This window comes from Selaginella moellendorffii, unplaced genomic scaffold (assembly GCF_000143415.4).
Source record: "Selaginella moellendorffii unplaced genomic scaffold, v1.0 SELMOscaffold_95, whole genome shotgun sequence".
Taxonomy (NCBI): domain Eukaryota; kingdom Viridiplantae; phylum Streptophyta; class Lycopodiopsida; order Selaginellales; family Selaginellaceae; genus Selaginella; species Selaginella moellendorffii.
This window is the reverse complement of record NW_003314356.1, coordinates 638,611-659,867: the sequence shown is the minus strand read 5'-3', so window position 1 is coordinate 659,867 and position 21,257 is coordinate 638,611. Positions and strand designations below refer to the sequence as shown.

The following is a 21,257-nucleotide window of genomic DNA, read 5'->3' as shown; positions in this document are numbered from 1 at the left end:
GCCACAGCCAAAGAAACTCGTTAGAAGTAAGAAGAGCGCACACACACAAGCAATCCTCCCGAGCTCAACCGCCAGAGGCCCCCGAGAAAACCCTAGCGCCGCCAGTCTCGCATTTATATACACCGATCTGGCATGCCGGCCGACCGCCTGACAGCGCCGCCTTGACCATCTGAGCTGGCTTGACCCATTGATAAAAAATCGGGTATTTATTTTGTCGAAAAACAGAAAGCAAAAGATCAGCAAATTGGACATATCACTTAAAACCAAGTCCTAAATGCTGTAACTTTGACAAACTTAGTCCATACCATGGAGGAGATTGATCGGATCGAGCACCTTAAGCAAGTTAGACGTCGCACTGGTTGAAGGGAAGTGCCACTAGAACTTGCACCGCGCTTGCAAAAACAAAGAAGACTTGATGCCGGCGGATTTTTTCCTCCCTTCTGTTTCCTTCAGAGAAGAAGGTAAGCCATCGTCGCCATCGTCGTCGTTGTCTCGTCGCTTGTGCCTCGCCGTTTGTACATCCCGGAATTCTTCGGATGCTGCTCGGACCGTGTCCGTTGTTCAGAAGAGAACGAGCGTACGTCGAGTCCCTTCCCGGCTTTTCTCTAACCATTGTAATGCATGCGGTGCTGGGCCGGCTGCTGCTGATTCAACGGCTGCGTGTACTGCGTGAAGGGCTGCGAGTACATTGGCCCCATGAGACCCTGGAAAAATACAAGCTTAGCTTCCTTGCTCGATTAATCAGCTCGTATTACCTGGTGGGCACCCAGACCGTAGTGAGCTTGAGCGGATGGATCATCTTGAGTGCGTTCGCCGAAGCCAACTTGGGTGAACAAGTTCTGTGATCCATGAGACAGGAAGTCCTGTTGTTTGTATGTAGCACGGAAAATCAGTCAACCAAAAGAAAAACTCAAACGAACGAACGAACGAACCTGAGGTACAAACTCGTTGTTTGAACCATAACCTTGCGAATTCTGATTCATGTAATCGCCAGGGTACGTGCCTTGGGTTCCCTGGGTGACGAAATCAACCCCATACATACCGGCCTGGAAGAAAGACAATGATAAAATAAAATAGAAGAAAGATCGCAAGCAATGTCTACCTGTGTTGAAAATTCTGGTCCATTGTATCCCACATGAGAGCCCTGAGATTTGAAATCCTCGGCCAGAAAATCCTGAAGAAAGAGGTTTAACGAATGACTAAATAATATCGAATCACAAAAACGCACCTGTGACATCCCTCCCAATGAATATCCTTCCCTCAAATTCTGGCTCAAGCCCTGTGATGGCATCCAAAAATTGTTAACAGCCCCGAGACAAAAGAAAATACATTACCTGAGTCATTAGTCCCTGCTGAGTAAGCGGCCCACCCATGGAAGGCTGGCTAGATGGATTGTCCAGTCCAAAGTTAAAGCCACCAATTCCTCCCAACCCTTGGGATGGTTGATGATGGGATAGGTGGCCACCTATAGGTCCCCCGGCGTTGCCACGACCACCATAGCCTCTATTCCCTGGAACTCCACCGATTGGTCCGTGAAGAGTACCGCGCGGTGGAATGGCGTAAGGCTGCGTATGCGGACCGCCGGGAAAAGGAGGAAGCGGCATCCGCGGTTGCGGGAAGCCAGGATGAGGAATGCCTCCTTTGTGAGGAATAGCACCAAATGGCATGTAGCCACCTACAAGGATAATCGGTGAATAATTCTCAATCTCACATAAAAATACACGAGTACCTCCACGACCTTCCACAACTTTGCCACGACCACTGCGTTTATCGTATGGCCCTGCAGCGGCAGGAACAACTCCAACTCCAACAGGACCATAAACTCGTCGATCGTGGAAGATCTACACGAAAAGTGTTAAAATGGAATAAATGCTCCAAACTACGTATACCTTTTTAGGCTTCTGAAACTGCACCATGCTTTGCTTCAAATTATTCAGAGGTCCCTCGACCAAGCATTCGTGCTCCTGAAAGTTAAAAGCGTTTTATCATGTGCAAATGTATGAATTTCCAGCTTTAGATACCTTGTAATGTGATAAGAGACCATTCCAAAGAGCTTGCTTACTCAGAACCTTGGGATTGCCTAGGATAACAATTCCAAACCGAGCTCGAGTAAGCGCCACGTTCAATCTTCGGGGATCGTTCAGAAAACCAATGCCCTGTAAAGATCGATAAGATTTCATTGAGTTATAAAAGACGTGCACCTGATGTTCGTTGCTTCTAACACAGGATAATATGATGTAGTCCTTTTCACGTCCCTGAAAGGAGTCGACACTGGCGACCTGCATTTTCACTTCAGACAACACCGCACACCTACTAAGAAACACACCTCGATCTCTTTGTACAACTGCTGTCGAAGGTTTCCATTTCTAGCCATATGGCTAACAATGTAGGCTCGCTGACCTTCGTATGGAGTGATAACACCAATCTACAGCGAATATAAACGTTTACTTCAAGGAATGGCCATTGAACTTTGGTATTTACCTGACTAGGTACAACACCACTCTTCAGGAACGTGCTCACGATTTTTTCGACATTGGCAGCCTCTGTCCTATTCAGGTAGGATGTCCCGCTTGCACTGATTTCCTCTTGGCCCATCTGAAGAACTCGAAGGTCCTACTTCACAATAACAAACTTGAATTAAGACCCACCTGAACGTAGAAGAACATTGGGCGTGTAGGAACAGGCCATGGGAAGTCAGTACCAGATGAAAGCCTCTCGTTCATTGAAATGCCGTTTTGCAGTGTTCCTTCGTAAAAGCTATTGGAGGGAAACTCGGACAAGCAAGGGTGCATTCGATATTGCACCTGTAACACAATGTCCTTCAGACCGTAGATAAACAGCTTTAAAGTTACATACCTGAAGACGAATGGGTTTTACTCCCAAAAGTACAAGCCTTTCAAACAGTGATTGTGCCAGACCAGCACGCGCTGCTTTTTTGCACATAATCACAGGTCCTAGTTGACAGTGATCGCCGACAAGAACAACCTACAGAGACTCGAGGTTTTGAAAAAACTCAATCCAATAAGTCATACTGACCTGCTTAGCACCCAGAACCAGAGGAATAAGGCATTCCGGTTCAGTTGCTTGAGTCGACTCATCGATGAGAACCTAGCAACAAAATTATCAGGAAAAAACAATTTTTTTATTCAAAATACCTGTCGAAATCTGAAGTTTGCGAGGCGAGGATCTCCAGCACCAACACAAGTACAGCATATAATATCAGCACTTTGGGCAATTTCACGCTCTGTTGCCCTTTTCAAAGCTTTGTATTTCTTTTCATCGGCACTTGAAAGCTCGCCTGTATATAAATATATTCAGAAAAACATTTGGTTGTGCATCTTTGCTCACCTTGTTCATCTTTCAGCATTTGCAGCTTGTGTAGTTCACTTTTATCAGATGTATCCAAGTGCCTAACCTGAAAAAGGCTTTATTAGATTTTTGAAATGATCTCCAAATGCACAAACCTGATAATGTAAAGTAAGATGTTCGACAGGCGAACTGACAGCTTCTCTGGACTTCGCACATAGCCGCACAACCTGTCCAGAGACTGTTAAGTCAACGTTGACGTGCAACAAGCATGTAACCCACCTTCAAGCCAGTCGCACTGATCTTCTCCGCGAGTTGATCAACCGCAACGTTACTTGGAGCACATACTAGGACCTGCAAAGAATTTTAAATTATTGTTACAATCCAATGTATGTGACTGGTAATACCTGTCCTTGCCCTTGTTTCGCCAAGTGGTAAACAATTGCCGCGGAAGTCACCGTTTTACCAGTTCCAGGTGGACCTTGAATGAGGCTAACAGGCTTTTGCAATACGTGTTTAACAGCATAAACCTATAAATGCACACAAGTTAGAAGATCAACAATTATTTTTAGAAGCTAAAAACCTGCGAAGCATTCAGGTCGGGCAGACCTGGAGCAGCAAACCTCCTCGGCAATGTATTTCGCACAGTTTGAGACTCCACCTCGTGACCCAAAAGTCGGTGATAGATGTATCTGGTATTGAAACCAAGTTATACTTTATACTCTAAAATTAAACGGGTACTTACCCGCTGACACTGGTCTCATCGACGGCAAAGGTTTTCATAGCAGCTTGCATCCTGTCGAAACTGGTGCTTTTCCAAACAAAGTCCACGCTAAAATTATGAAGCACATCAGTTGGAACCCCCTGCAAGAAAGAAAAAAGTAAATGACACGTTATCTTAGCCAAAGCAACCAATACCTGGCTCGCTCGAAGCTCTAAAGCAACCTCCTCTTGCGCGGTCAGTTTAATCTGAATGAAGTATCTTAGTTAGATCCTCCTATGCACGTCATATATGATATGAATACGGCGGTACTGTACCACATGCCCAACCGACTGCCAAGCAGGATGAGAACTGTCACCAGAATACCGCAGACGCAGTTCGTCGCCGGGTACAAGCCTCAGTTCATTGTCTTCCTGTAACCAAAAGACTTAAAAACCTGTGCAACCATCTGTCAGACATACCTTTGGAAACACAAAGTACGCAATGCGCTTTTTGTTCAGCCCAACGTCCCAACGAACGGTAATGTTGTCCTTACTTTGAGATTCTTTCATCATCTACGATCCAGGCACCAGTTAGATCAAAGAAGCCAATGAAAAATCCAACCTTATCGTAATCGGCTTCAAGCTTCACTAGCGGCCCAAAAACATTTTGATACTATTAAGAAAAAACAATAAAGGTAAGTAAAAGAAACTATCTGAAGCAAGAAACTTATCACCTGATAGGCATCTTCGTATTTTAGCGCGACGGGTTGTGGTTCATCATCAACTCCAGGTTTTTCAAGGTCTTCTAATGTCGCATCCGGGTTTGTCTTCCAAAGCTCTTCCACCTTATTTATTTGTTGCGCGCTGATTTGTCGTGCCCGTAGCTGTTCCTGCTCGGAAGGAACCTGTAGAAGTTCGAAGAGTAAGAGAACTATCCAGACATAAGAAACGGATGTACCTTTACAAGCCAGTGAAGAAAACAGCGATCATCTATAAGCGGCTGCCACTGACTTAGATCAAAGTTCATGTCTTTCAAGCCGCTGACACTTAAGCAAGGCTCACGGCACAAGAGCACTACAACACTCTCGGACTTGGCAGAGATATAACCCAGCAAAAACACATTGCGGCAGCCACAGTTGTAGCATTCGAGAATAGTTTCTCCGAGCGGGCTATCTTTGTGAAGGCAAACCTCCTTGTGCTTAGCTCGAACCTGCGAAAGGAAGAACCACGTATTAGCTTCGAAGAAACCAAAGCAAATAAACGTACGAGGTGATTCACAATGTGTGAGCCGGAAGTGTTGCCGCGGGAATTACAAAACCACTTGCGGCAAGTAGGAACGTTGCATCGCGCGACACAAGCCGGGTTGTGTATTCCACAGTACTTGCAAGCGTGCTCTGGAAGCGCCCTCTTGGAATAATCCTGGCTATCATCTTCCCCAGTGTCTTCAAAGTTAAGATCACTGATACTTGCCGATAGCGCATTCAAAGCTGCCTGATTGCTCTTGGCCTCTGTCGCAGGATCACTGGCCCCAGTGCTCGCTGCTGCCGCCGCCGCCGCCGCTGCTCCAGTCGCGGCCGCGGCATCGTCGCCAGCATCCGGCGGCGTGACACTGACGCTGAAGGACGCCGCCTCTGGCCACACCGACGCCGGACGAACGGGCTGGCTCAGCTCGGTAAACTCTGGATAGTCGAATTCGTCCCCCTGCGTGTTGAATTCCAGGAATGTGTAGGCATCGCTGTGCGATTGCGTCGCGGCGTCGAAGATGCTGTGCGATGGCGCCGATGGAGCCGACATCCCGGAAGAAATCACTCACCTCGCGCCTCGCAGACGCACCTCCTCCTCCAGCAAAATATTTCTGCTGGTGTTCTAACCTAAAATCCCAGGGCTAATCCTTACCGTCGGCTATCGCGTTTACGTGGCACCATTTTACATTTAGGGCAAGGAAAGCTCTCTAGAAGCTTGGCGATGGGCGCGAGTCACAGCAACCTCGTCCATGCCGCGAGCGAGGAGGCGGGGGTGAAAGCGGCGGAGCTTCCAGTGGTAGAGACTGCTGCGCCGACCAGACAGGAAGCGGTAAGAAATCTTTCTCCAGCTTTGAGAAATTTCGAGATTCTTGCTCTTCCCTAGGAACTGCCAGTTCCGGCCGAGGAGTCCTCTGACTCTCCTTCTGATTCCACTGCTCATGCATCCAATCCGGATTCTTCTTATTCCGAGCTCCAAGAAGAAGAAAAGGAGCATGCATCGCAAGAAGGAGCTGCTGCTGGCGAAGACGCTGGAGACAATGGAGAGAATTTAGTCCAGGAAGAGCCGGAGGAGGAGAAAGAAGAAGAAGAAGAAGAGCAACCAAAGCCCAAACTCACGGTAAGATCACAAAACTTCCTAGTTTTTTCTTCTTGTTCAATGCTTGGTTCTTTCGTTCCAGGTCGAGGACGTCTTGAATACAAAGACTGCTCCATTTGATATCCGGTTTCCATCGACCAACCAAACCAAGCACTGCTACACTCGCTACATTGAATATCACAAGTAAGTTTCTTTCGCTTCTTCAGTCTTTACAGTTTTTGCAAATAGGTGCCGCAAAGAAAGAGGACCTGACGCTCCGGAGTGTGACAAATATGCCAGATACTATCGCTCTCTGTGCCCCTCCGAATGGGTAAGTCCTTTCTTTTAAATCTGTTCGTGATAGATACAGATGCGTAACTGGTGCTACTATCTACAGATTGAGAGATGGAACGAGCAGAGGGAGATGGGTGTCTTTCCCGGACCTTATTAGGCAGGCTGCCGAGTTCAAATAAAATTTAGCTGGCGAGTACCAAGCACGATAAGTAAGTAGACAACTCACATTTTCGAACAAAAACAGGCAGGTGTGTCCCGAAAGAATGCGCTGTGAGTGTTCTCCATTCTTTGGTACTCATGTCAACCACTTTCTTCTTCAATCTCAAGCCAGATCTCAAACGAACTCGGGATCACTGGGTCTGGGAAGTCAGTAGCACTTCCTTCGAGCATTTGCACCACGGTTTTCATGCTGGGCCGGTTGATCTCGTCGTCCTGCACGCACCAGATAGCAGTCTTGGCAGCCCGGCGTAGCTCGTCTTCATCCCACTCTTCAAGACGATCATCTGGCAACTTCGCGAACTCACCGTTGCGAACTTGCTGAGAAGCCCAGAATGGATAGAAAGGTTGTTTGCTCTGGACGTTCACGTTCCTGCGACCACTGATGATCTCCAGCAGCGTCATCCCGTAGCTGTAGACGTCGGCTTTGGGGGTGATGGGCATGTTTGACAGCCACTCTGGTGCAAGGTAGCCGCGGGTTCCTCTCATGCTCGTCACAACTCGGCTGAACTCTCGTCCCATAAGCTTGGCCAGGCCAAAGTCGCCGACTTTCGGTTTCATCTCAGCGTCCAGGAGAATGTTCTCCGGCTTGATATCGCAGTGGATGATCCGGTCTCGACACTCCTCGTGAAGATATGCAAGTCCTTTGGCAGTCCCGAGAGCAATTCCGAACCTTTGGCTCCAGCTGAGCACGATAGAGTTTTCAGCATCTCGGTTGAAGAGGCTCCTGTCCAGTGATCCTCTCTCGACGAACTCATACACCAGGAGCCTCTGCAGCGCCCCATCCGCACAGAATCCTCGAAGACGGACGAGGTTCATGTGCTGGATGGTGCCGATGGTGCTCACCTCCGCTCGAAACTGCTTGTCATCGAACCTCATCAGCCTCTTGACAGCCACGGCCTCGCCTTGGATGCTGCCTTTGAAGACTTCTCCAAAGCCTCCGCTGCCGAGCTGCTTCCTGAAGCCATCGGTGGCCGCATGGAGCTGCTTGAACGTGAAATGAGCGAGCTCGCCACTAACAAAGTTATAGCCGGAACCATCACTGCTGCCACGTCCGGAGCTCACTCTCTTTGCCTTGCGTCTTCTCCTGACGATCACAAACGCCGCTACTCCAGCCAGCAGCAGCAGCACGACACCAGCTCCGGCTCCGACTCCGATGGCAACTCCCGAGTTCTTGGAAGAACTTCTCCGTGCTTGGCTCGAGAGAGCGGTGCAGCCTTCGGCCCAGTCCTCGGTTCTCCAGTTGGTGCCGTTGCTCGGGCTCGATCCGGTGGGACAACTACAGGGTGGATTCGAGTTGGTCGAGCAAACCGAGTTTGATCCGCAGAGAGAAGTCACGCCGCAGATGTTAGCCGGGACGACCCAGGGGGTGTACCAGTTTCCGTTTCCATCCAGCTGCTTCACCTCGATCCTTCCATCGTGCCCGAGGCGAAAGATGGAGTGCTGGAAGCTCTTCTCGAACCAAGTGAAGTATGGAGGATTGGTGGCGTTGAAGATGAACGTGTAGAGATAGTTGTCGGTCATCTGCGGTACCAGCGAGAAGATCCTGCCGTTCCAGGCACCGGACGTCCAGTACTCCCGCGACGTATCATTCGTGGTGGAGATGACGAACTCGGTAGAGGTTCTCATGGTCATGACGAATCGCCCACTAGCCGGAGAGACGCTCGACTTCCAGGCCGTGAGGTTGTCTCCCAGGAACATCTTCATCCTTGGGACCCAGGCATCCGCCGGGTGATCGAAGCTCTGCCAGGGATACGTCGCGTTATCGTCACTCGGATCGAAGGAGTCGTCAGTGAGGACGAAGTTGCCCGAATCCAGGAGTACCGCTTGGGTGGTTCCCGAGTTCCTGGAGCTGGGAGCGCCAGACCATATGATACTCCCCCTATCGATGATCTGGAGCTCGCCTTCGCTCGTGAGGAGGAGCGAGGCGTTGGAACTCACCGGGGCATCGCGATTTGCGATCCAGATGGGGATGAATTCGCTGGTTCTTGTGTTGAAGGAGATGCCCAAGTAGAGATCACTGCTGCTGCCACTGGTAAGCGAGAAAAACTCGAGCTTGACCGTGCCATTTGTCGAGATGAGGGATTCCGTGGCGAGCAGGCGCGATCCCAGCGGCATTCGATCGTCGGCGAGCGCGGTCGAGAGGAGAGCGAGGAAGAGGAATTGGAGCAGCGCCATGATCTTCGCCGAGACGGCGACAAGGACTCGTGAGGGCATAGCTATATCAGTCTTCCTCTTGTGCGTGTGGTCAATTACTCGTGCTACACTGCCGCGTTTCTAGTAGTGTCATTATACATGATTAAGGTTTGACTAGTTGAGGACTTCTGCTGTCTAAGTCATGGAGGAAACCATCGCGGCAACTCCAATGCTTGATCTTCTCAATCTCCTTTGGCGATGATCGATTACAGCTGGGATCACGTCTGCTCACCAGATAGATACTATCGCTCTCTGTGCCCCTCCGAATGGGTAAGTCCTTTCTCTTTTTATCTGTTCGTGATAGATACAGAAGCGTAATCGTGTGCTGCTATCTACAGATTGAGAGATGGAACGAGCAGAGGGAGATGGGTGTCTTTCCCGGAGTTCAAATAAAATTTAGCTGGCGAGTACCAAGCACGATAAGTAGACAACTCACATTTTCGAACAGAAACAGGCCGGTGTATCCCGAAAGAATGCGCTGTGAGTGTTCTCCATTCTTTGGTGCTCATGTCAACCACTTTCCTCTTTAATCTCAAGCCAGATCTCAAACGAGCTCGGGATCACTGGGTCTGGGAAGTCAGTAGCACTTCCTTCGAGCATTTGCACCACGGTTTTCATGCTGGGCCGGTTGATCTCGTCGTCCTGCACGCACCAGATAGCAGTCTTGGCAGCCCGGCGTAGCTCGTCTTCATCCCACTCTTCAAGACGATCATCTGGCAACTTCGCGAACTCACCGTTGCGAACTTTCTGAGCAGCCGAGAATGGATAGAAAGTTCGGTTGCTCTGGACGTTCATGTTCCTACGACCACTGATGATCTCCAGCAGCGTCATCCCGTAGCTGTAGACGTCGGCTTTGGCGGTGATGGGCATGTTTGACAGCCACTCTGGTGCAAGGTAGCCGCGGGTTCCTCTCATGCTCGTCACAACTCGGCTGAACTCTCGTCCCATAAGCTTGGCCAGGCCAAAGTCGGCGACTTTCGGTTTCATCTCAGCGTCCAGGAGAATGTTCTCGGGCTTGATATCGCAGTGGATGATCCGGTCTCGACACTCCTCGTGAAGATATGCAAGTCCTTTGGCAGTCCCGAGAGCAATTCTGAACCTTTGGCTCCAGCTGAGCACGATAGAGTTTTCAGCATCTCGGTTGAAGAGGCTCCTGTCCAGCGATCCTCTCTCGACGAACTCGTACACCAGGAGCCTCTGCAGTGCCCCATCCGCACAGAATCCTCGAAGACGGACGAGGTTTATGTGCTGGATGGTGCCGATGGTGCTCACCTCCGCTCGAAATTGCTTGTCATCGAACCTCATCAGCCTCTTGACAGCCACGGCCTCGCCTTGGATGCTGCCTTTGAAGACTTCTCCAAAGCCTCCACTGCCGAGCTGCTTCCTGAAGCCATCGGTGGCCGCATGGAGCTGCTTGAACGTGAAATGAGCGAGCTCGCCATTAACAAAGTTATCATCACTGCTGCTCACTCTCTTTGCCTTGCGTCTTCTCCTGACGATCACAAACGCCGCTACTCCAGCCAGCAGCAGCAGCACGACACCAGCTCCGGCTCCGACTCCGATGGCAACTCCCGAGTTCTTGGAAGAACTTCTCCGTGCTTGGCTCGAGAGAGCGGTGCAGCCTTCGGCCCAGTCCTCGGTTCTCCAGTTGGTGTCGTTGCTCGGGCTCGATCCGGTGGGACAACTACAGGGTGGATTCGAGTTGCTCGAGCAAACCGAGTTTGATCCGCAGAGAGAAGTCACGTCGCAGATGTTAGCCGGGACGGCCCAGGGGGTGAACCAGTTTCCGTGTCCATCCATCCGCTTCACCCTGATCTTTCCATCGTGCCCGAGGCGAAAGATGTAGTGCTGGAAGCTCGTCTCGAACCAAGTGAAGTATGGAGGATCATTGGTGGCGTTGAAGGTGAAGGTGGAGAAATCGTTATTCATCTGCGGCACCAGCGAGAAGATCCTGCCGTTCCAGGCACCGGACGTCCAGTACTCCCGCGACGTATCATTCGTGGTGGAGATGACCAACTCGTTAAAGGTTCTCGTGGTCATGACGAATCGCCCACTAGCCGGAGAGACGCTCGACTTCCAGGCCGTGAGGTTGGCTCCCACGAACATCTTCATCCTTGGGACCCAGGTATCCCCCGGGTGATCGAAGCTCTGCCAGGGATACGCCGCGTTATCGTCTCTAGGATCGAAGGAGTCGTCAGTGAGGACGAAGTTGCCGGAGTCCAGGAGTACCGCTTGGGTGGTTCCCGAGTTCCTGGAGCTGGGAGCGCCAGACCATATGATACTCCCCCTATCGATGATTTGGAGCTCGCCTTCGCTCGTGAGGAGGAGCGAGGCGTTGGAACTTACCGGGGCATCGCGATTTGCGATCCAGATGGGGATGAATTCGCTGGTTCTTGTATTGAAGGAGATGCCCAAGTAGAGATCACTCCTGCTGCCACTGGTAAGCGAGAAAAACTCGAGCTTGACCGTGCCATTTGTCGAGATGAGGGATTCCGTGGCGAGCAGGCGCGATCCCAGCGGCATTCGATCGTCGGCGAGCGCGACCGAGAGGAGAGCGAGGAAGAGGAATTGGAGCAGCGCCATGATCTTCGCCGAGACGGCGACGAGGACTCGTGAAGGCCCTCTTGTGCGTGTGGTCAATTACTCGTGCTACACTGCCACGTTTCTAGTGGTGTCATTATACGTGATTAAGGTTTGAGTAGTTGATGAAGGCCTCGAAGTCATGGAGAAAACCAAATGGTTACTCCAATGCTTGATCTTCTCAATCCCCTTTGGCGATGATCTATTTGGCAAATGGTACAGTCCGGCTCGACTTCTTCCCAGGCGACAATGGTCGTTTCTACTTCACCAGGTTAGCCGGGGACTTCATCCCCATCTAGATTGCAAATCGCGACACTCCGGTGAGTTCCAACGCCTCGCTCCTTCTCACTCACAAAGGCGAGCTCCAAATCATCGATAGGGGCAGTATCATATGGTCTGGAACTCCAAGCTCCAGGAACTCAGGAATCACCGAAGCGATGCTCCTGGAGTCCTCACTGACAACTCCTTCGATCCTGGAGACGACAATGCGATGGATCCCTGGCAGAGCTTTGATCACCCAACGGATGTCTGGGTCCCTGGGAGCCAACTTCACAGCCTGAATCTCGAAAGTCTCTCCAGCTCGCGGGCGATTCGTCATGACAGTGAGAACCACTGCCGAGTTCGTCATCTCCACCACGAATGATACGTCGCCGGAGTTCTGGCCGTCGGGTGCCTGGAACACCTCGGAGATAAACGAAAACTATACCTTCGCCTTCAACACCAGCAATGATCCTCCTTAGATCACTTGGTTCGAGAAGAGCTGCCAGCACTCCATCCTTCGTCTCGGACATGATGGAAGGATCGAGACTGGATATATACGGAAACTTGGTACACACCTGGGTTGTGCCGACTAACATCTGCAGCGTACCTTCTCTCTGCGGTCCAAACTCGATGTGCTCGTATACCTCTCTGATGCCATGTAGTTGTCCCACTGGGTCGAGACAGGCCAACGAGGACTGGGCTCAAGGGTGCACCACTTCTTCCAAGATCTCCAGAATTGCTGTCGGAGTTGGAGCTGGAGCCGCGTTGCTACTGTTGCTTGGACTTATAATCGGCATCATGAGAATTCTCAAGACCAAGAAAGTACCAAGCAGTGGCAAGTGTAAGAGCGACGACTTTGCTGGTGGCGAGCTCGCTCATTTCACGCCCAAGCAGCTCCATGCAGCCACGGATCGTTTCAAGCAGCGGTCTTCAAAGGGTGTTACATCGAAGGAGAGGCTGTGGCTGTCAAGAGGCTGATCAAGTTCGAACCAGAGCTGAGCACCATTTCAACACATCAACCTCGTCCGGCTTCGAGGATATTGTGGCAAATAAAGGCTCCTGGTGTACGAGTTCGTCGAGGGAGGATCGCTGGACAGGACCCTCTTCAACCGAGATCTAGACGGAGCTGAAAACTCGGTCGTGCTCAGCTGGAGCCAAAGGTTCGGGATTGCTCTCGGGACTGCCAAAGAACTTCCATATCTTCACGAGGAGTGTCGAGACCGGATCATCCACTACGACATCAAGCCTGAGAACATCCTCCTGGATGCCGAGATGAAACCCAAAGTTGGCGACTTTGGCCTGGCCAAGACGAGAGTTTAGCCGAGTTGTGACGAGCATGAGAGGAACCCGCGGCTACCTTGCACCAGAGTGGCTGTCAAACATGCCCATCACCCCGAAAGCCAACGTCTACAGCTACGGGATGACGCTGCTGGAGATCATCAGTGGTCGCAGGAACATCGACTTCCGAAACGACCAGATCGTCTTCTATCCCCTGTGGGCTTCTCAGCAAGTTTGCAACGGTGAGTTCTCGAAGTTGCCAGGTGATCGTCTCGAAGAGTGGAATGAAAAAGAGCTACGCTATTTGGTGCATCCAAGACAGCGAGAAGAATCGAAAACCGTGGTGGAAATGCTCGAGGGAAACACCAAGGCTTATTTTCCAGAGCCGTGTGTTCCAAGTTCTCTCGACTTGTGGCTTGATATTCAAGAAGAAACAACCATGCCAGTAGACAACGAAGATCAAACACAAAATCTTTCGAGCTCAAATTTTAAATTTAAATATTCCGTTTGCTTGTTTAAATATTCCTTTGGCTGGAGCCCTAGTTTGAGCTATGGCGGTGGAGCTCGGCTCAGACGTGGAGCCCGAGTCTTCCACGTTCTGCATCAATGACGAAGATCACACCTTCGGCAACTCTATTCGCTACGTTCTCAACGGCGAGTAAGCGCTCTATTCTTCTTCTTCTTTGCTCGAATCTCTGGATTCTTTCGATTTCTCCAGCCCTCGCGTCACATTTTGTGGCTACAGCGTTCCTCATCCATCCGACAACCGTGTAAACGTTCGTGTGCAAACCACAGGCAAGTAACAGAGAAGATCGATCAACTCTCTCCTTTCTCTCGATTCTTTCTCGTGTTTGTAGACGATGGATCATATGTTTATTTTTTTCACAGGTGAATCTGCAAAGTCCGTCTTTAAGGATGCTCTGCGAGACCTCGTTCTCATTTGTGATCACGTATGCAGCGCGTTTGACGACTCCGTCGCGAGTTTCAAGCGTAGCCAGCAGCAGCAGTAAAATCGTTCCTCGATCGTCGAAGAACGTTTGCGAAGTTTAAGTTGCTGGCTCGATCGTCAAGAGTTTGCCGTCGTCACCACTTCTTCGCTTTTGCTATCCTCGTTCTCTGTTACGTCGCCGTCGTCTATCTCTTCGTCGTGTTGCTCCACGGGTTTTTGTTTCCTGTGCTCGCAACCTTTTGCTTCTTCATCAATCGCCATACTTTCACTCTCGTGTTGTTCTTGGGCTGGAGTAGCTTTTGGTTCTGGCTGTGCTTCTTGTGCCACGATTGGTGATCGATAAAACGCTGCTGCTGTGGAGCTTTGCTGGAGAGCGGCGGCTGCGAACTCGCTCGCCCAAATCCCACTTACAACAACGACCTGTGCTCCTCCCGGTTCAGAGGTCTGTGACGTGGTCACCGTGGGCCTTCTCGTATGCAACCGGTATTTCTAGACGTTCCCAAAAGTCAGTGCCAGTTCAGAGATGGAAAAAGTTTTGTCTACCTGAAGATGGCTCTTGACTTCGTCGTTCGTAAGTCCATCTACTTTCATGATCTCTCTTATCTGCTTAGGCGTAGCGACTGTCACCAACAAATCGAGCTTGTCATCAGAGATTGAGCAAGAAGGAAAAACGTTTTACCGTGAGAACCTCCAAGTTGCTGCAGTGCGTTTAAGAATCGCCTGTGGAGCTCCGGGGACCAACACCGCCGAGCTTTACGTTGGCTGTTTGATTCAAACTGCGAAGATGTGGTGCTGCGAGCTGCCGTGGTCGTCGCTTCTACAGTCCGCTTCTCCACCGTGGGACGAGTTTCCTCGACCACTCCACTCCGTGGACTACTTTCCGAGGACGAGAGCGTCAATCCAGCATCGCTAGTGCTTCTCAAGCCCGGTTTCTCCTCAGTGCTTGGAGCTGCTCTCACGAAAGGTGAGAACGCACCGCCAGAGTTTGCAAAGATTCCCGGGACTGCGTGCTTGGCTTGAGGACGTGTTGGCGATTCTTTCTGAAAAAAACGACAAGATCATCGAAAGAACTTCTATAAACAATAGATTTCTACCTGTGTTTTGATTTGTTTCGCCTCACTCCACAGCTGAACCTGGGCCATCCAGCTTGGTTTGTCTAGGTCCGGATCACAAGCTTTCTCGTCTCGTTTAGATTCCTCCTCCAAAGTTTTTGGTGGAATAAATTCCTCGAGCACGGAATCAGACTTCGCTGTGACACTGTCGTGTCCGATCGCTTCGTCTCTGTAAGAGCAGCTTAGTTTTAGCAGCGAAGAAGCAGTGGATGCATCGTTGTGCTGCTGCTCGGCCAAGTGGAGTTTCAAGGCTTCTATGGCTGGAAAACAAGAACAAACCAAGATATTGTCACACACGGCTCCAAAATCTTGCTGGAGAAGAAATCTACTTACCCTCCGTGATGATGTCCATGCACAGCGGGAGCTCTCGCTTAAAAGCCTCGATCTTTCGGCGCTCCCCTTCCAAGGCCGTCACGCAGCCTTCGAGATTATCTCCGCCGAAAGAGAATGCCTTGGCCGATCCGCACGGATTCAGCTGCAGCTTCCATCCTAATGCTAGCGCGGAGCTCATCCTCGCAATCTATCCTGCGATCAAGCATCCGGCATTAGGCGCTCCCGATTAAATCGCAACGAGAGATTGTGCGCACAAACCTGGCCCCGCGATCGATCAAAGTTCGTAGAACAAGAATCGCCGCTCGAGCGATCGCCCTGACCTAGATGCGGAGAGAATGCTGTTAGCTCGCTACCATTTCCCAAATTCCCACGTTTTCTTCTCCCTCTTTTCGAGCAGCTTTTCTGCCGGTTGACGCGTACGTCCGCCTATATGACGGGTACGATCGAGAATATCCCGGATAAGGATAAGGTATATCCGAATAGGCGGAAGGATCTCCTATTCGCACTCGTGAAAGGTCGCCGCGTAGGAGAATCTATGAATATCCATGGCTTACAATATTCCAGATTCGAATATCCAGTAGATTCGGCTAGAATCCACGTTTTAATCCTGTCTCACGTGGAAGATTCCTTTAGGGTTCTTGAGGGATTTTGAAAATTTCCGCCAAAAGTTTTATTTTCTCATGAAACGGGGCTTAGGGCTTGTTGATCTACCAGCGAGGCAGTCAAATCCTTGTGCCATCAAGGACGGCGCAGCAGCTGACCTTTCAAGATCACGAGAGCGACGGGACGACTTTGGCGAGGTAGGCCATGGATCGGAGCGCTGGCTAACCACAGATTTCATCGCCAAGGGGAAATCGGGGGTCATTCACACACGCATTGCGAGAAAGCGGTAGCAGCTCAGTTCCGGGGTCCATATCGGAATTCCCCGCGCAACGCCAAGCAATCAATGCTGTGATGGTGAAGTTCGCCGCGCGTCTTCTTCTTGACGTGCTGCTGAGCTTCGGCTGTGATTTTGCTGCCCTGGGCGATAAGAGGGCTTTTCGGGCGAGCATATTTTCGTCATGGCAGGTGGAGGGGGAAGCGATCCTTCTACGAACACCAGGTCGCTCGAGTATACCCCAACATGGGCTGTGGCAGCAGTGTGTTTCATGTTCGTCATCGTTTCTTTGATCGGCGAGCGATCGTTGCATCATCTGGGAATTGTAAGGATTACTCTGTTTCGTTTTTCTTTTTTTCTTCGAATCAAGTTCTAACTTTTCTTTCTTCATCACAGTGGCTTTCCAGAACAAAGCGGAAGCCTCTTAGAACAGCATTGGAGAAAATGAAAGAAGGTAAGGAATTTTCTCTGCGAATTTGGTGCAAGTTTACATTCTTACTGGAGCTTTTCTTGGTGGTTACAACAGAGCTGATGCTACTGGGATTTATTTCTCTGATCATCACCGTCACTGCGTCCTATATTTCCAAGATATGTATAAGATCGTCATTCTATGATAAGCAGCGAATGCCTTGCAAGCTGCCTCACAAAGGCGACGCTACATATGATCGAATGATGGGCACAAGTTTGCTGGAAATCCCTCGTCGAGAACTGGCATCCACAGCGCATTCTTGTCCAAAGGTAAGCGATCAATATCTTTTCGAGATAGCCTTCAAAGTGAAAATTTTGAACAGGAACACGAGCCTTTTGTCTCGTTCCTGGGCTTGGAACAGCTCCACCGCTTCATCTTTGTCATGGCAGTAACTCACGTTATCTATTCATGCTTGACAATGCTCCTGGCTATTATGAAGGTTCGTTCTCGATCAGAAATTTTGAGGACTTCGTCTGAATTTTGTCTTCTTTCCTTACTTGATTTTACAGGTATATAGCTGGAGGCCTTGGGAGCAAGAGGCCTTTGCCCACGCAGACAATCAAGAAAATCTTGCAGGTGAACATTTGTCAAGAGAGAGAATTCTTCCTGTTTTAATTGTGTTCTTGGCTAATGCAGCGCTGACCAGGAACTTAACACTCAAAAGGCAATCTACGTTCGTAGCGTGTCAGACGAGCACACCCGGCGCCAGCAACAGGCTTCTTCTCTATTTTGTTTGTACAGTTGTTGTTAGTCGTCATGTTTGGTGCTGACTTTTTTTTTCAGATTTGCTTTTTCCGTCAATTCGGTCTTTCGGTCACAAAGCCGGACTACCTTGCATTGAGGATGGGGTTTCTCACGGCACGTCTCTTCGGTGCTAATTTTGATGCGGTTGAGATGACACTTCCATTTTGCAGAAGCATAATCTTGGACCGAAGTATGACTTTCATCTTTACATGATTCGATCAATGGAGGACGAGTTTAAAGATATCATTGGAATAAGGTAAACCGTAGCAAGACTTTCATAGCATACTGCTAATTTCTAAGTTTCTCTCAGTCCGCTCCTGTGGATCTTTGTTGTCTTGTTCATGCTCTTCAATGTGGAAGGTAAGGCATTCTTTTGTTTAAAGACATTGTTATATGTGACATTTGATATTTTGCAGGGACAAACTTATACTTTTGGATTTCTTTCCTTCCTATTGTGGTACGTTCTTAACTTTACTGCGACCAAGGATTCTTGACAGACAACGTAGCATGCAGATGGTTCTTGTCGTCGGCACTAAATTGCAACATATCATAGCGACGCTTGCCCTGGACAACTCTGGTTTATCTGGTCCGCTTAATGGATTCAACTTGAGACCTCGTGATGAACTCTTCTGGTTCAAGAGGCCACGTCTTTTGTTGCGCGTCATACACTTCATACTTTTCCAGGTGGGATAAAACGGATCTAATGGTAGATTAACTTTGTATTTATAATTTATAAATTTTCCTAAGCACTTCCTAGTATATTCTAGTTTATTTTACTATCTTTTCTTACGTGAGTATTGCAGGTTGGTTTCGAGCTTGCAACGTTCTTTTGGATCTGGGTAATTTTGCTTATTCATTCCCGCAGGAAGTTTCTAATGGCTTGTATTAACTCTAGTGGCAATTTGGCTGGCACTCCTGCTACATGAGTCGAAGAACTTTCGTGTATGTTCGGGTGTTTTCTGGGTAAGTGAGTTTTGACTTTGCACCCAGACGCGTCCAGCTGACAAGCTTTTCTCTTCCAGATTGCTTGTGCAGATTCTGTGCAGCTACAGTACGTTGCCGCTCTACGCAATTGTCACGCAGGTACTGTCTCAAAAGTCTCTAATACAACGACTGACTTCTTTTATGCACAGATGGGCTCGAACGACAAAAAGTTAGCTGCTCTGAAAAGCTTTGGCAACTCTCTGTACGTGGGCAAAGGACAAGACAATAACGAGATTGGCTTCGTGCCAGAAAAACAAGCACCTTACAGCTACGAGCTGGGGCCACTTCACAAACCCAGGACCGTAAGTGACGCAGCTAGCTATTTCAGCTCCGAGAGCACGTACCACAGCAAGCACAACAGCGTCGAGCTGGACACCAGCGGCATCGAGGAATGGTACTTGAGCAAGCTCGGGGGCTATGGACGGGATTCCAGGCACTTGAGCTCGCGAGGCAGCGAGATCACAGGACCGCACAGCAAGCACAACAGCTTTGTGGCGGAGAGTTTCAGCGTCAAACACAGCAAGCACAACAGCATGGAGATACAGACGAGCACAGCAGGATTCTCCCAGCCGGGGATTGTGGACAGCAACTTTAGCTTCAAAGTGACAACCGATGCAGTTATCCCAACCGATGATACTGCCGGGCTTCTCAGCGAGCACAAAAGCGCTAGTGAGGAGGCTGATAGAGCAGTATCAACAGTAACTCCGCCACCACCACCACCAATCCACAGCAAACACGGGAGCTACAGCTCGGGAGGAGTCGACAACGATTCAAGTGCTCGTCACAGCAAGCACAGAAGCGTCAGTTAAAACACAAGGAAAGAAAAGAACCAAAAAGAAAAAACCGAAGCAAGAAAAAGTTTAAGAGTGACAAAGTTCGCTATGAGTTCATGAGTTCTTCCGCAATGATATCTCCACCCTCTCAAGAGCATCGTAAACTTCCTTCCGAGCGTACCACGTCCCAAGCTTCCATACAAGTTTGCTAGCAAGGTTCCAATAATCAGCAAGAATCGATCATTTGGTAAATATTAAGTTGTCGGATCTACGTAAATCTCTTACAAATCTTTCATAAGATCGCCTCCAAGTTAAAGGATTTAGATTCAGGGAAGAATCATAGATGTAGCAGCTCCAGTAAGCTGCTCTTTCATACGCTGGCGAGCAGCTTCTGGGGATGCATCAGCGTGCCACTCAATATGATCATCATCTCCGTCATCCTCTTCAAGGTTTTCATTCTTTCTGCTTTGGTTCTTTAGAATCACTTTGGCAGCCCTTTTATCTTTCTTGCTGCATCCAACGCGGCCGCTCTGACTGTAAAACTTCTTCATCACCTTGTTGCTGTCGAGGAGATCCACATCGGAAAGGTGGCCGCATGCTGCACACTTGAGACTTATCATCTTGTCCAGCAGAATATCAGTCTCCGGATTTCCGCACTTGTAACACTGAACATACTTCTCAATGAACCTGTCCAAGAGATCGCACAGCTTTGGAGTTTCGTGAGCGCCATTGACAATGAAAGTGTTGGTTTTGTCGTTGAAACTGGATTGTGCGCCAAGCTCACAGCCAAAGAACCTTGTTACATGTGCCGGGGAGCGTGAAAGTGCCTTAGCCACTTCCACCATATTCACAATGCTTGTCTTAATGCCATTGCCACGCCCGTGGATCTTGGTTGCCAGCTTTGGCATTTTGTACCTGCGTGCATTGGTCACCCATTAGAGCAAGCATTTCACAAACAATACCTGTAGAACGCATCATTGTTGTTTCTCAAACCAATATTCTGAAGTTCCATCATATCTCCAGTTGAGAGAATTTTTTATTCAGTGGTTTTTTAGCTAAATCAAACGATAGTCACAATATTTTTATGTTCTTCTTTTTATGGTTTGAAAAAATGCTATCCAATATATATTACTATTAAGTTATTATCATTATTTTATGCATGTATGTATACACATGTAAATATGACATTATTCCTATATACTTTAAAGCTCTTGTATTTCAAAAAGTTCTCTCAGCAATACTAATAAATTTTGATAAAAATTTTAAAGAGAAAATATTTTAATTGAAGTAATGTGCTAATTTATTATGACTTATCTATGTTATATCTTTAACCAACATTCTTTCATATTTTTTAATATATATTATTTAAAGTTTGTTTATTTCATATATCTTTATGCCTCATTTACGAATATTGACAGATTAAATAATATGTAAAATACTTAAACAAACTTTAAAAAATTATATATATTATTTAATCAGTCAATGTTCATAAATGAGGCATAAATATAAAATCACATTAAATTATAATATTATAGTATTATAGTTCTATTCTGAAGAAAAAATTAATTTACAGAATATTAGCTTTCATCGGGTCAATGATCCAAGTAAGCCCCTTAAACAGTTTTATAAGTATAAAACAGTAAAAAATTAAATATAATATTAAATAATATATTAATATTTATTTGCTACAAATTATTTTTTAGGGAAATTTAAAGTTTGTAACTATAAATATCTGGGTGACATATATTTTCTAATATAATAATAAATCAAAATTTGATATATTATATAGCATAATCTTTATTTTTAGAAACTTAATAAAAAATTGCTTAAAATTTTGTTACATTTATTTAAATAACTATAAATA

At 48.3% G+C, this 21,257-nt stretch overlaps 7 protein-coding genes and 1 pseudogene across 9 annotated transcripts; 4 read left to right on the top strand and 4 right to left on the bottom strand.

Annotated features, from left to right (window-relative positions):
- Positions 1 to 187: 187 nt before the first annotated feature.
- Positions 188 to 5,881, bottom strand: LOC112341957 (regulator of nonsense transcripts 1 homolog). Its single transcript, XM_024662967.1, has 29 exons — positions 5,275 to 5,881; positions 4,967 to 5,218; positions 4,743 to 4,913; positions 4,631 to 4,681; positions 4,489 to 4,581; positions 4,345 to 4,440; positions 4,225 to 4,275; positions 4,052 to 4,170; positions 3,890 to 3,998; positions 3,714 to 3,836; positions 3,589 to 3,660; positions 3,465 to 3,536; positions 3,349 to 3,415; positions 3,156 to 3,298; positions 3,037 to 3,108; positions 2,857 to 2,985; positions 2,649 to 2,804; positions 2,482 to 2,595; positions 2,327 to 2,425; positions 2,202 to 2,279; positions 2,022 to 2,156; positions 1,890 to 1,964; positions 1,730 to 1,841; positions 1,335 to 1,675; positions 1,229 to 1,279; positions 1,103 to 1,174; positions 933 to 1,046; positions 756 to 863; positions 188 to 704 (listed from the first exon to the last, which is right to left on the bottom strand). Exons 1-29 carry the CDS (start codon positions 5,800 to 5,802, stop codon positions 606 to 608), a joined length of 3,702 nt encoding a protein of 1,233 aa, XP_024518735.1. The 5' UTR covers positions 5,803 to 5,881; the 3' UTR covers positions 188 to 605.
- Positions 5,882 to 5,915: 34 nt separating this feature from the next.
- On the top strand, positions 5,916 to 6,964 carry LOC9650020 (cytochrome c oxidase subunit 6b-1). The gene is made up of 5 exons (XM_002989233.2): positions 5,916 to 6,081; positions 6,136 to 6,369; positions 6,431 to 6,531; positions 6,577 to 6,658; positions 6,725 to 6,964. The coding sequence occupies exons 1-5, from the start codon at positions 5,974 to 5,976 to the stop codon at positions 6,776 to 6,778; spliced, it is 579 nt and encodes a 192-aa protein (XP_002989279.2). The 5' UTR covers positions 5,916 to 5,973; the 3' UTR covers positions 6,779 to 6,964.
- On the bottom strand, positions 6,761 to 11,632 carry LOC9650019 (G-type lectin S-receptor-like serine/threonine-protein kinase SD2-2). 2 transcript variants are annotated; one of them, XM_024662970.1, is made up of 2 exons: positions 10,972 to 11,632; positions 6,761 to 8,370 (listed from the first exon to the last, which is right to left on the bottom strand). In XM_024662970.1, the coding sequence occupies exons 1-2, from the start codon at positions 11,614 to 11,616 to the stop codon at positions 6,922 to 6,924; spliced, it is 2,094 nt and encodes a 697-aa protein (XP_024518738.1). In that variant the 5' UTR covers positions 11,617 to 11,632; the 3' UTR covers positions 6,761 to 6,921. The 2 variants fall into 2 exon arrangements, with proteins under 2 accessions (XP_024518738.1, XP_002989246.2); XM_002989200.2 differs by lacking the exon at positions 10,972 to 11,632 and having other exon boundaries at positions 6,761 to 9,239.
- Positions 9,392 to 10,963, bottom strand: LOC9650051 (G-type lectin S-receptor-like serine/threonine-protein kinase SD2-2). Its single transcript, XM_024662973.1, has one exon. It carries the CDS (start codon positions 10,960 to 10,962, stop codon positions 9,544 to 9,546), a length of 1,419 nt encoding a protein of 472 aa, XP_024518741.1. The 5' UTR covers position 10,963; the 3' UTR covers positions 9,392 to 9,543.
- Positions 11,633 to 12,402: 770 nt separating the features above from the next.
- On the top strand, positions 12,403 to 13,663 carry LOC9650050 (annotated as a pseudogene).
- A 9-nt stretch (positions 13,664 to 13,672) lies between these two features.
- Positions 13,673 to 14,379, top strand: LOC9650049 (DNA-directed RNA polymerases I and III subunit RPAC2). The gene is made up of 3 exons (XM_002989231.2): positions 13,673 to 13,810; positions 13,871 to 13,947; positions 14,041 to 14,379. The coding sequence occupies exons 1-3, from the start codon at positions 13,704 to 13,706 to the stop codon at positions 14,160 to 14,162; spliced, it is 306 nt and encodes a 101-aa protein (XP_002989277.1). The 5' UTR covers positions 13,673 to 13,703; the 3' UTR covers positions 14,163 to 14,379.
- On the bottom strand, positions 13,965 to 15,921 carry LOC112341959 (transcription factor HHO2-like). The gene is made up of 6 exons (XM_024662974.1): positions 15,805 to 15,921; positions 15,547 to 15,733; positions 15,196 to 15,473; positions 14,781 to 15,141; positions 14,645 to 14,721; positions 13,965 to 14,590 (listed from the first exon to the last, which is right to left on the bottom strand). The coding sequence occupies exons 2-6, from the start codon at positions 15,722 to 15,724 to the stop codon at positions 14,219 to 14,221; spliced, it is 1,266 nt and encodes a 421-aa protein (XP_024518742.1). The 5' UTR covers positions 15,725 to 15,733; positions 15,805 to 15,921; the 3' UTR covers positions 13,965 to 14,218.
- Positions 15,922 to 16,265: 344 nt separating this feature from the next.
- Positions 16,266 to 19,691, top strand: LOC9650018 (MLO-like protein 14). Of its 2 annotated transcripts, XM_024662971.1 has the most exons (16): positions 16,266 to 16,346; positions 16,395 to 16,748; positions 16,820 to 16,877; positions 16,950 to 17,161; positions 17,215 to 17,331; positions 17,402 to 17,468; positions 17,529 to 17,623; positions 17,676 to 17,750; positions 17,807 to 17,892; positions 17,947 to 17,996; positions 18,053 to 18,093; positions 18,150 to 18,320; positions 18,440 to 18,475; positions 18,532 to 18,599; positions 18,659 to 18,719; positions 18,770 to 19,691. In XM_024662971.1, the coding sequence occupies exons 2-16, from the start codon at positions 16,608 to 16,610 to the stop codon at positions 19,427 to 19,429; spliced, it is 1,938 nt and encodes a 645-aa protein (XP_024518739.1). In that variant the 5' UTR covers positions 16,266 to 16,346; positions 16,395 to 16,607; the 3' UTR covers positions 19,430 to 19,691. The 2 variants fall into 2 exon arrangements, with proteins under 2 accessions (XP_024518739.1, XP_024518740.1); XM_024662972.1 differs by lacking the exon at positions 16,266 to 16,346 and having other exon boundaries at positions 16,384 to 16,748.
- The last annotated feature ends 1,566 nt before the right edge of the window (positions 19,692 to 21,257 follow it).

What these genes read in the sequence shown, in the direction of transcription:
- LOC112341957 (XM_024662967.1), bottom strand. Translation starts at nt 5,802, where the DNA reads ATGTCGGCTCCATCGGCGCCATCGCACAGCATCTTCGACGCCGCGACG. An exon ending in CCGACCTGAATGCTTCGCAG is followed by an intron (nt 3,837 to 3,889) that starts GTTTTTAGCTTC and finishes GTGCATTTATAG; the next exon opens with GTTTATGCTGTTAAACACGT. An exon ending in TCAGTGCGACTGGCTTGAAG is followed by an intron (nt 3,537 to 3,588) that starts GTGGGTTACATG and finishes GTCTCTGGACAG; the next exon opens with GTTGTGCGGCTATGTGCGAA.
- LOC9650020 (XM_002989233.2), top strand. Translation starts at nt 5,974, where the DNA reads ATGGGCGCGAGTCACAGCAACCTCGTCCATGCCGCGAGCGAGGAGGCG. An exon ending in CGCTACATTGAATATCACAA is followed by an intron (nt 6,532 to 6,576) that starts GTAAGTTTCTTT and finishes TTTTGCAAATAG; the next exon opens with GTGCCGCAAAGAAAGAGGAC. An exon ending in CTCTGTGCCCCTCCGAATGG is followed by an intron (nt 6,659 to 6,724) that starts GTAAGTCCTTTC and finishes TACTATCTACAG; the next exon opens with ATTGAGAGATGGAACGAGCA.
- LOC9650019 (XM_002989200.2), bottom strand. Translation starts at nt 9,054, where the DNA reads ATGCCCTCACGAGTCCTTGTCGCCGTCTCGGCGAAGATCATGGCGCTG.
- LOC9650051 (XM_024662973.1), bottom strand. Translation starts at nt 10,962, where the DNA reads ATGAATAACGATTTCTCCACCTTCACCTTCAACGCCACCAATGATCCT.
- LOC9650049 (XM_002989231.2), top strand. Translation starts at nt 13,704, where the DNA reads ATGGCGGTGGAGCTCGGCTCAGACGTGGAGCCCGAGTCTTCCACGTTC. An exon ending in CGCTACGTTCTCAACGGCGA is followed by an intron (nt 13,811 to 13,870) that starts GTAAGCGCTCTA and finishes CGATTTCTCCAG; the next exon opens with CCCTCGCGTCACATTTTGTG. An exon ending in CGTTCGTGTGCAAACCACAG is followed by an intron (nt 13,948 to 14,040) that starts GCAAGTAACAGA and finishes TTTTTTTCACAG; the next exon opens with GTGAATCTGCAAAGTCCGTC.
- LOC112341959 (XM_024662974.1), bottom strand. Translation starts at nt 15,724, where the DNA reads ATGAGCTCCGCGCTAGCATTAGGATGGAAGCTGCAGCTGAATCCGTGC. An exon ending in CGAAACAAATCAAAACACAG is followed by an intron (nt 15,142 to 15,195) that starts GTAGAAATCTAT and finishes CGTTTTTTTCAG; the next exon opens with AAAGAATCGCCAACACGTCC. An exon ending in AAGTCAAGAGCCATCTTCAG is followed by an intron (nt 14,591 to 14,644) that starts GTAGACAAAACT and finishes GGGAACGTCTAG; the next exon opens with AAATACCGGTTGCATACGAG.
- LOC9650018 (XM_024662971.1), top strand. Translation starts at nt 16,608, where the DNA reads ATGGCAGGTGGAGGGGGAAGCGATCCTTCTACGAACACCAGGTCGCTC. An exon ending in TACACTTCATACTTTTCCAG is followed by an intron (nt 18,321 to 18,439) that starts GTGGGATAAAAC and finishes TGAGTATTGCAG; the next exon opens with GTTGGTTTCGAGCTTGCAAC. An exon ending in TCTACGCAATTGTCACGCAG is followed by an intron (nt 18,720 to 18,769) that starts GTACTGTCTCAA and finishes TTTTATGCACAG; the next exon opens with ATGGGCTCGAACGACAAAAA.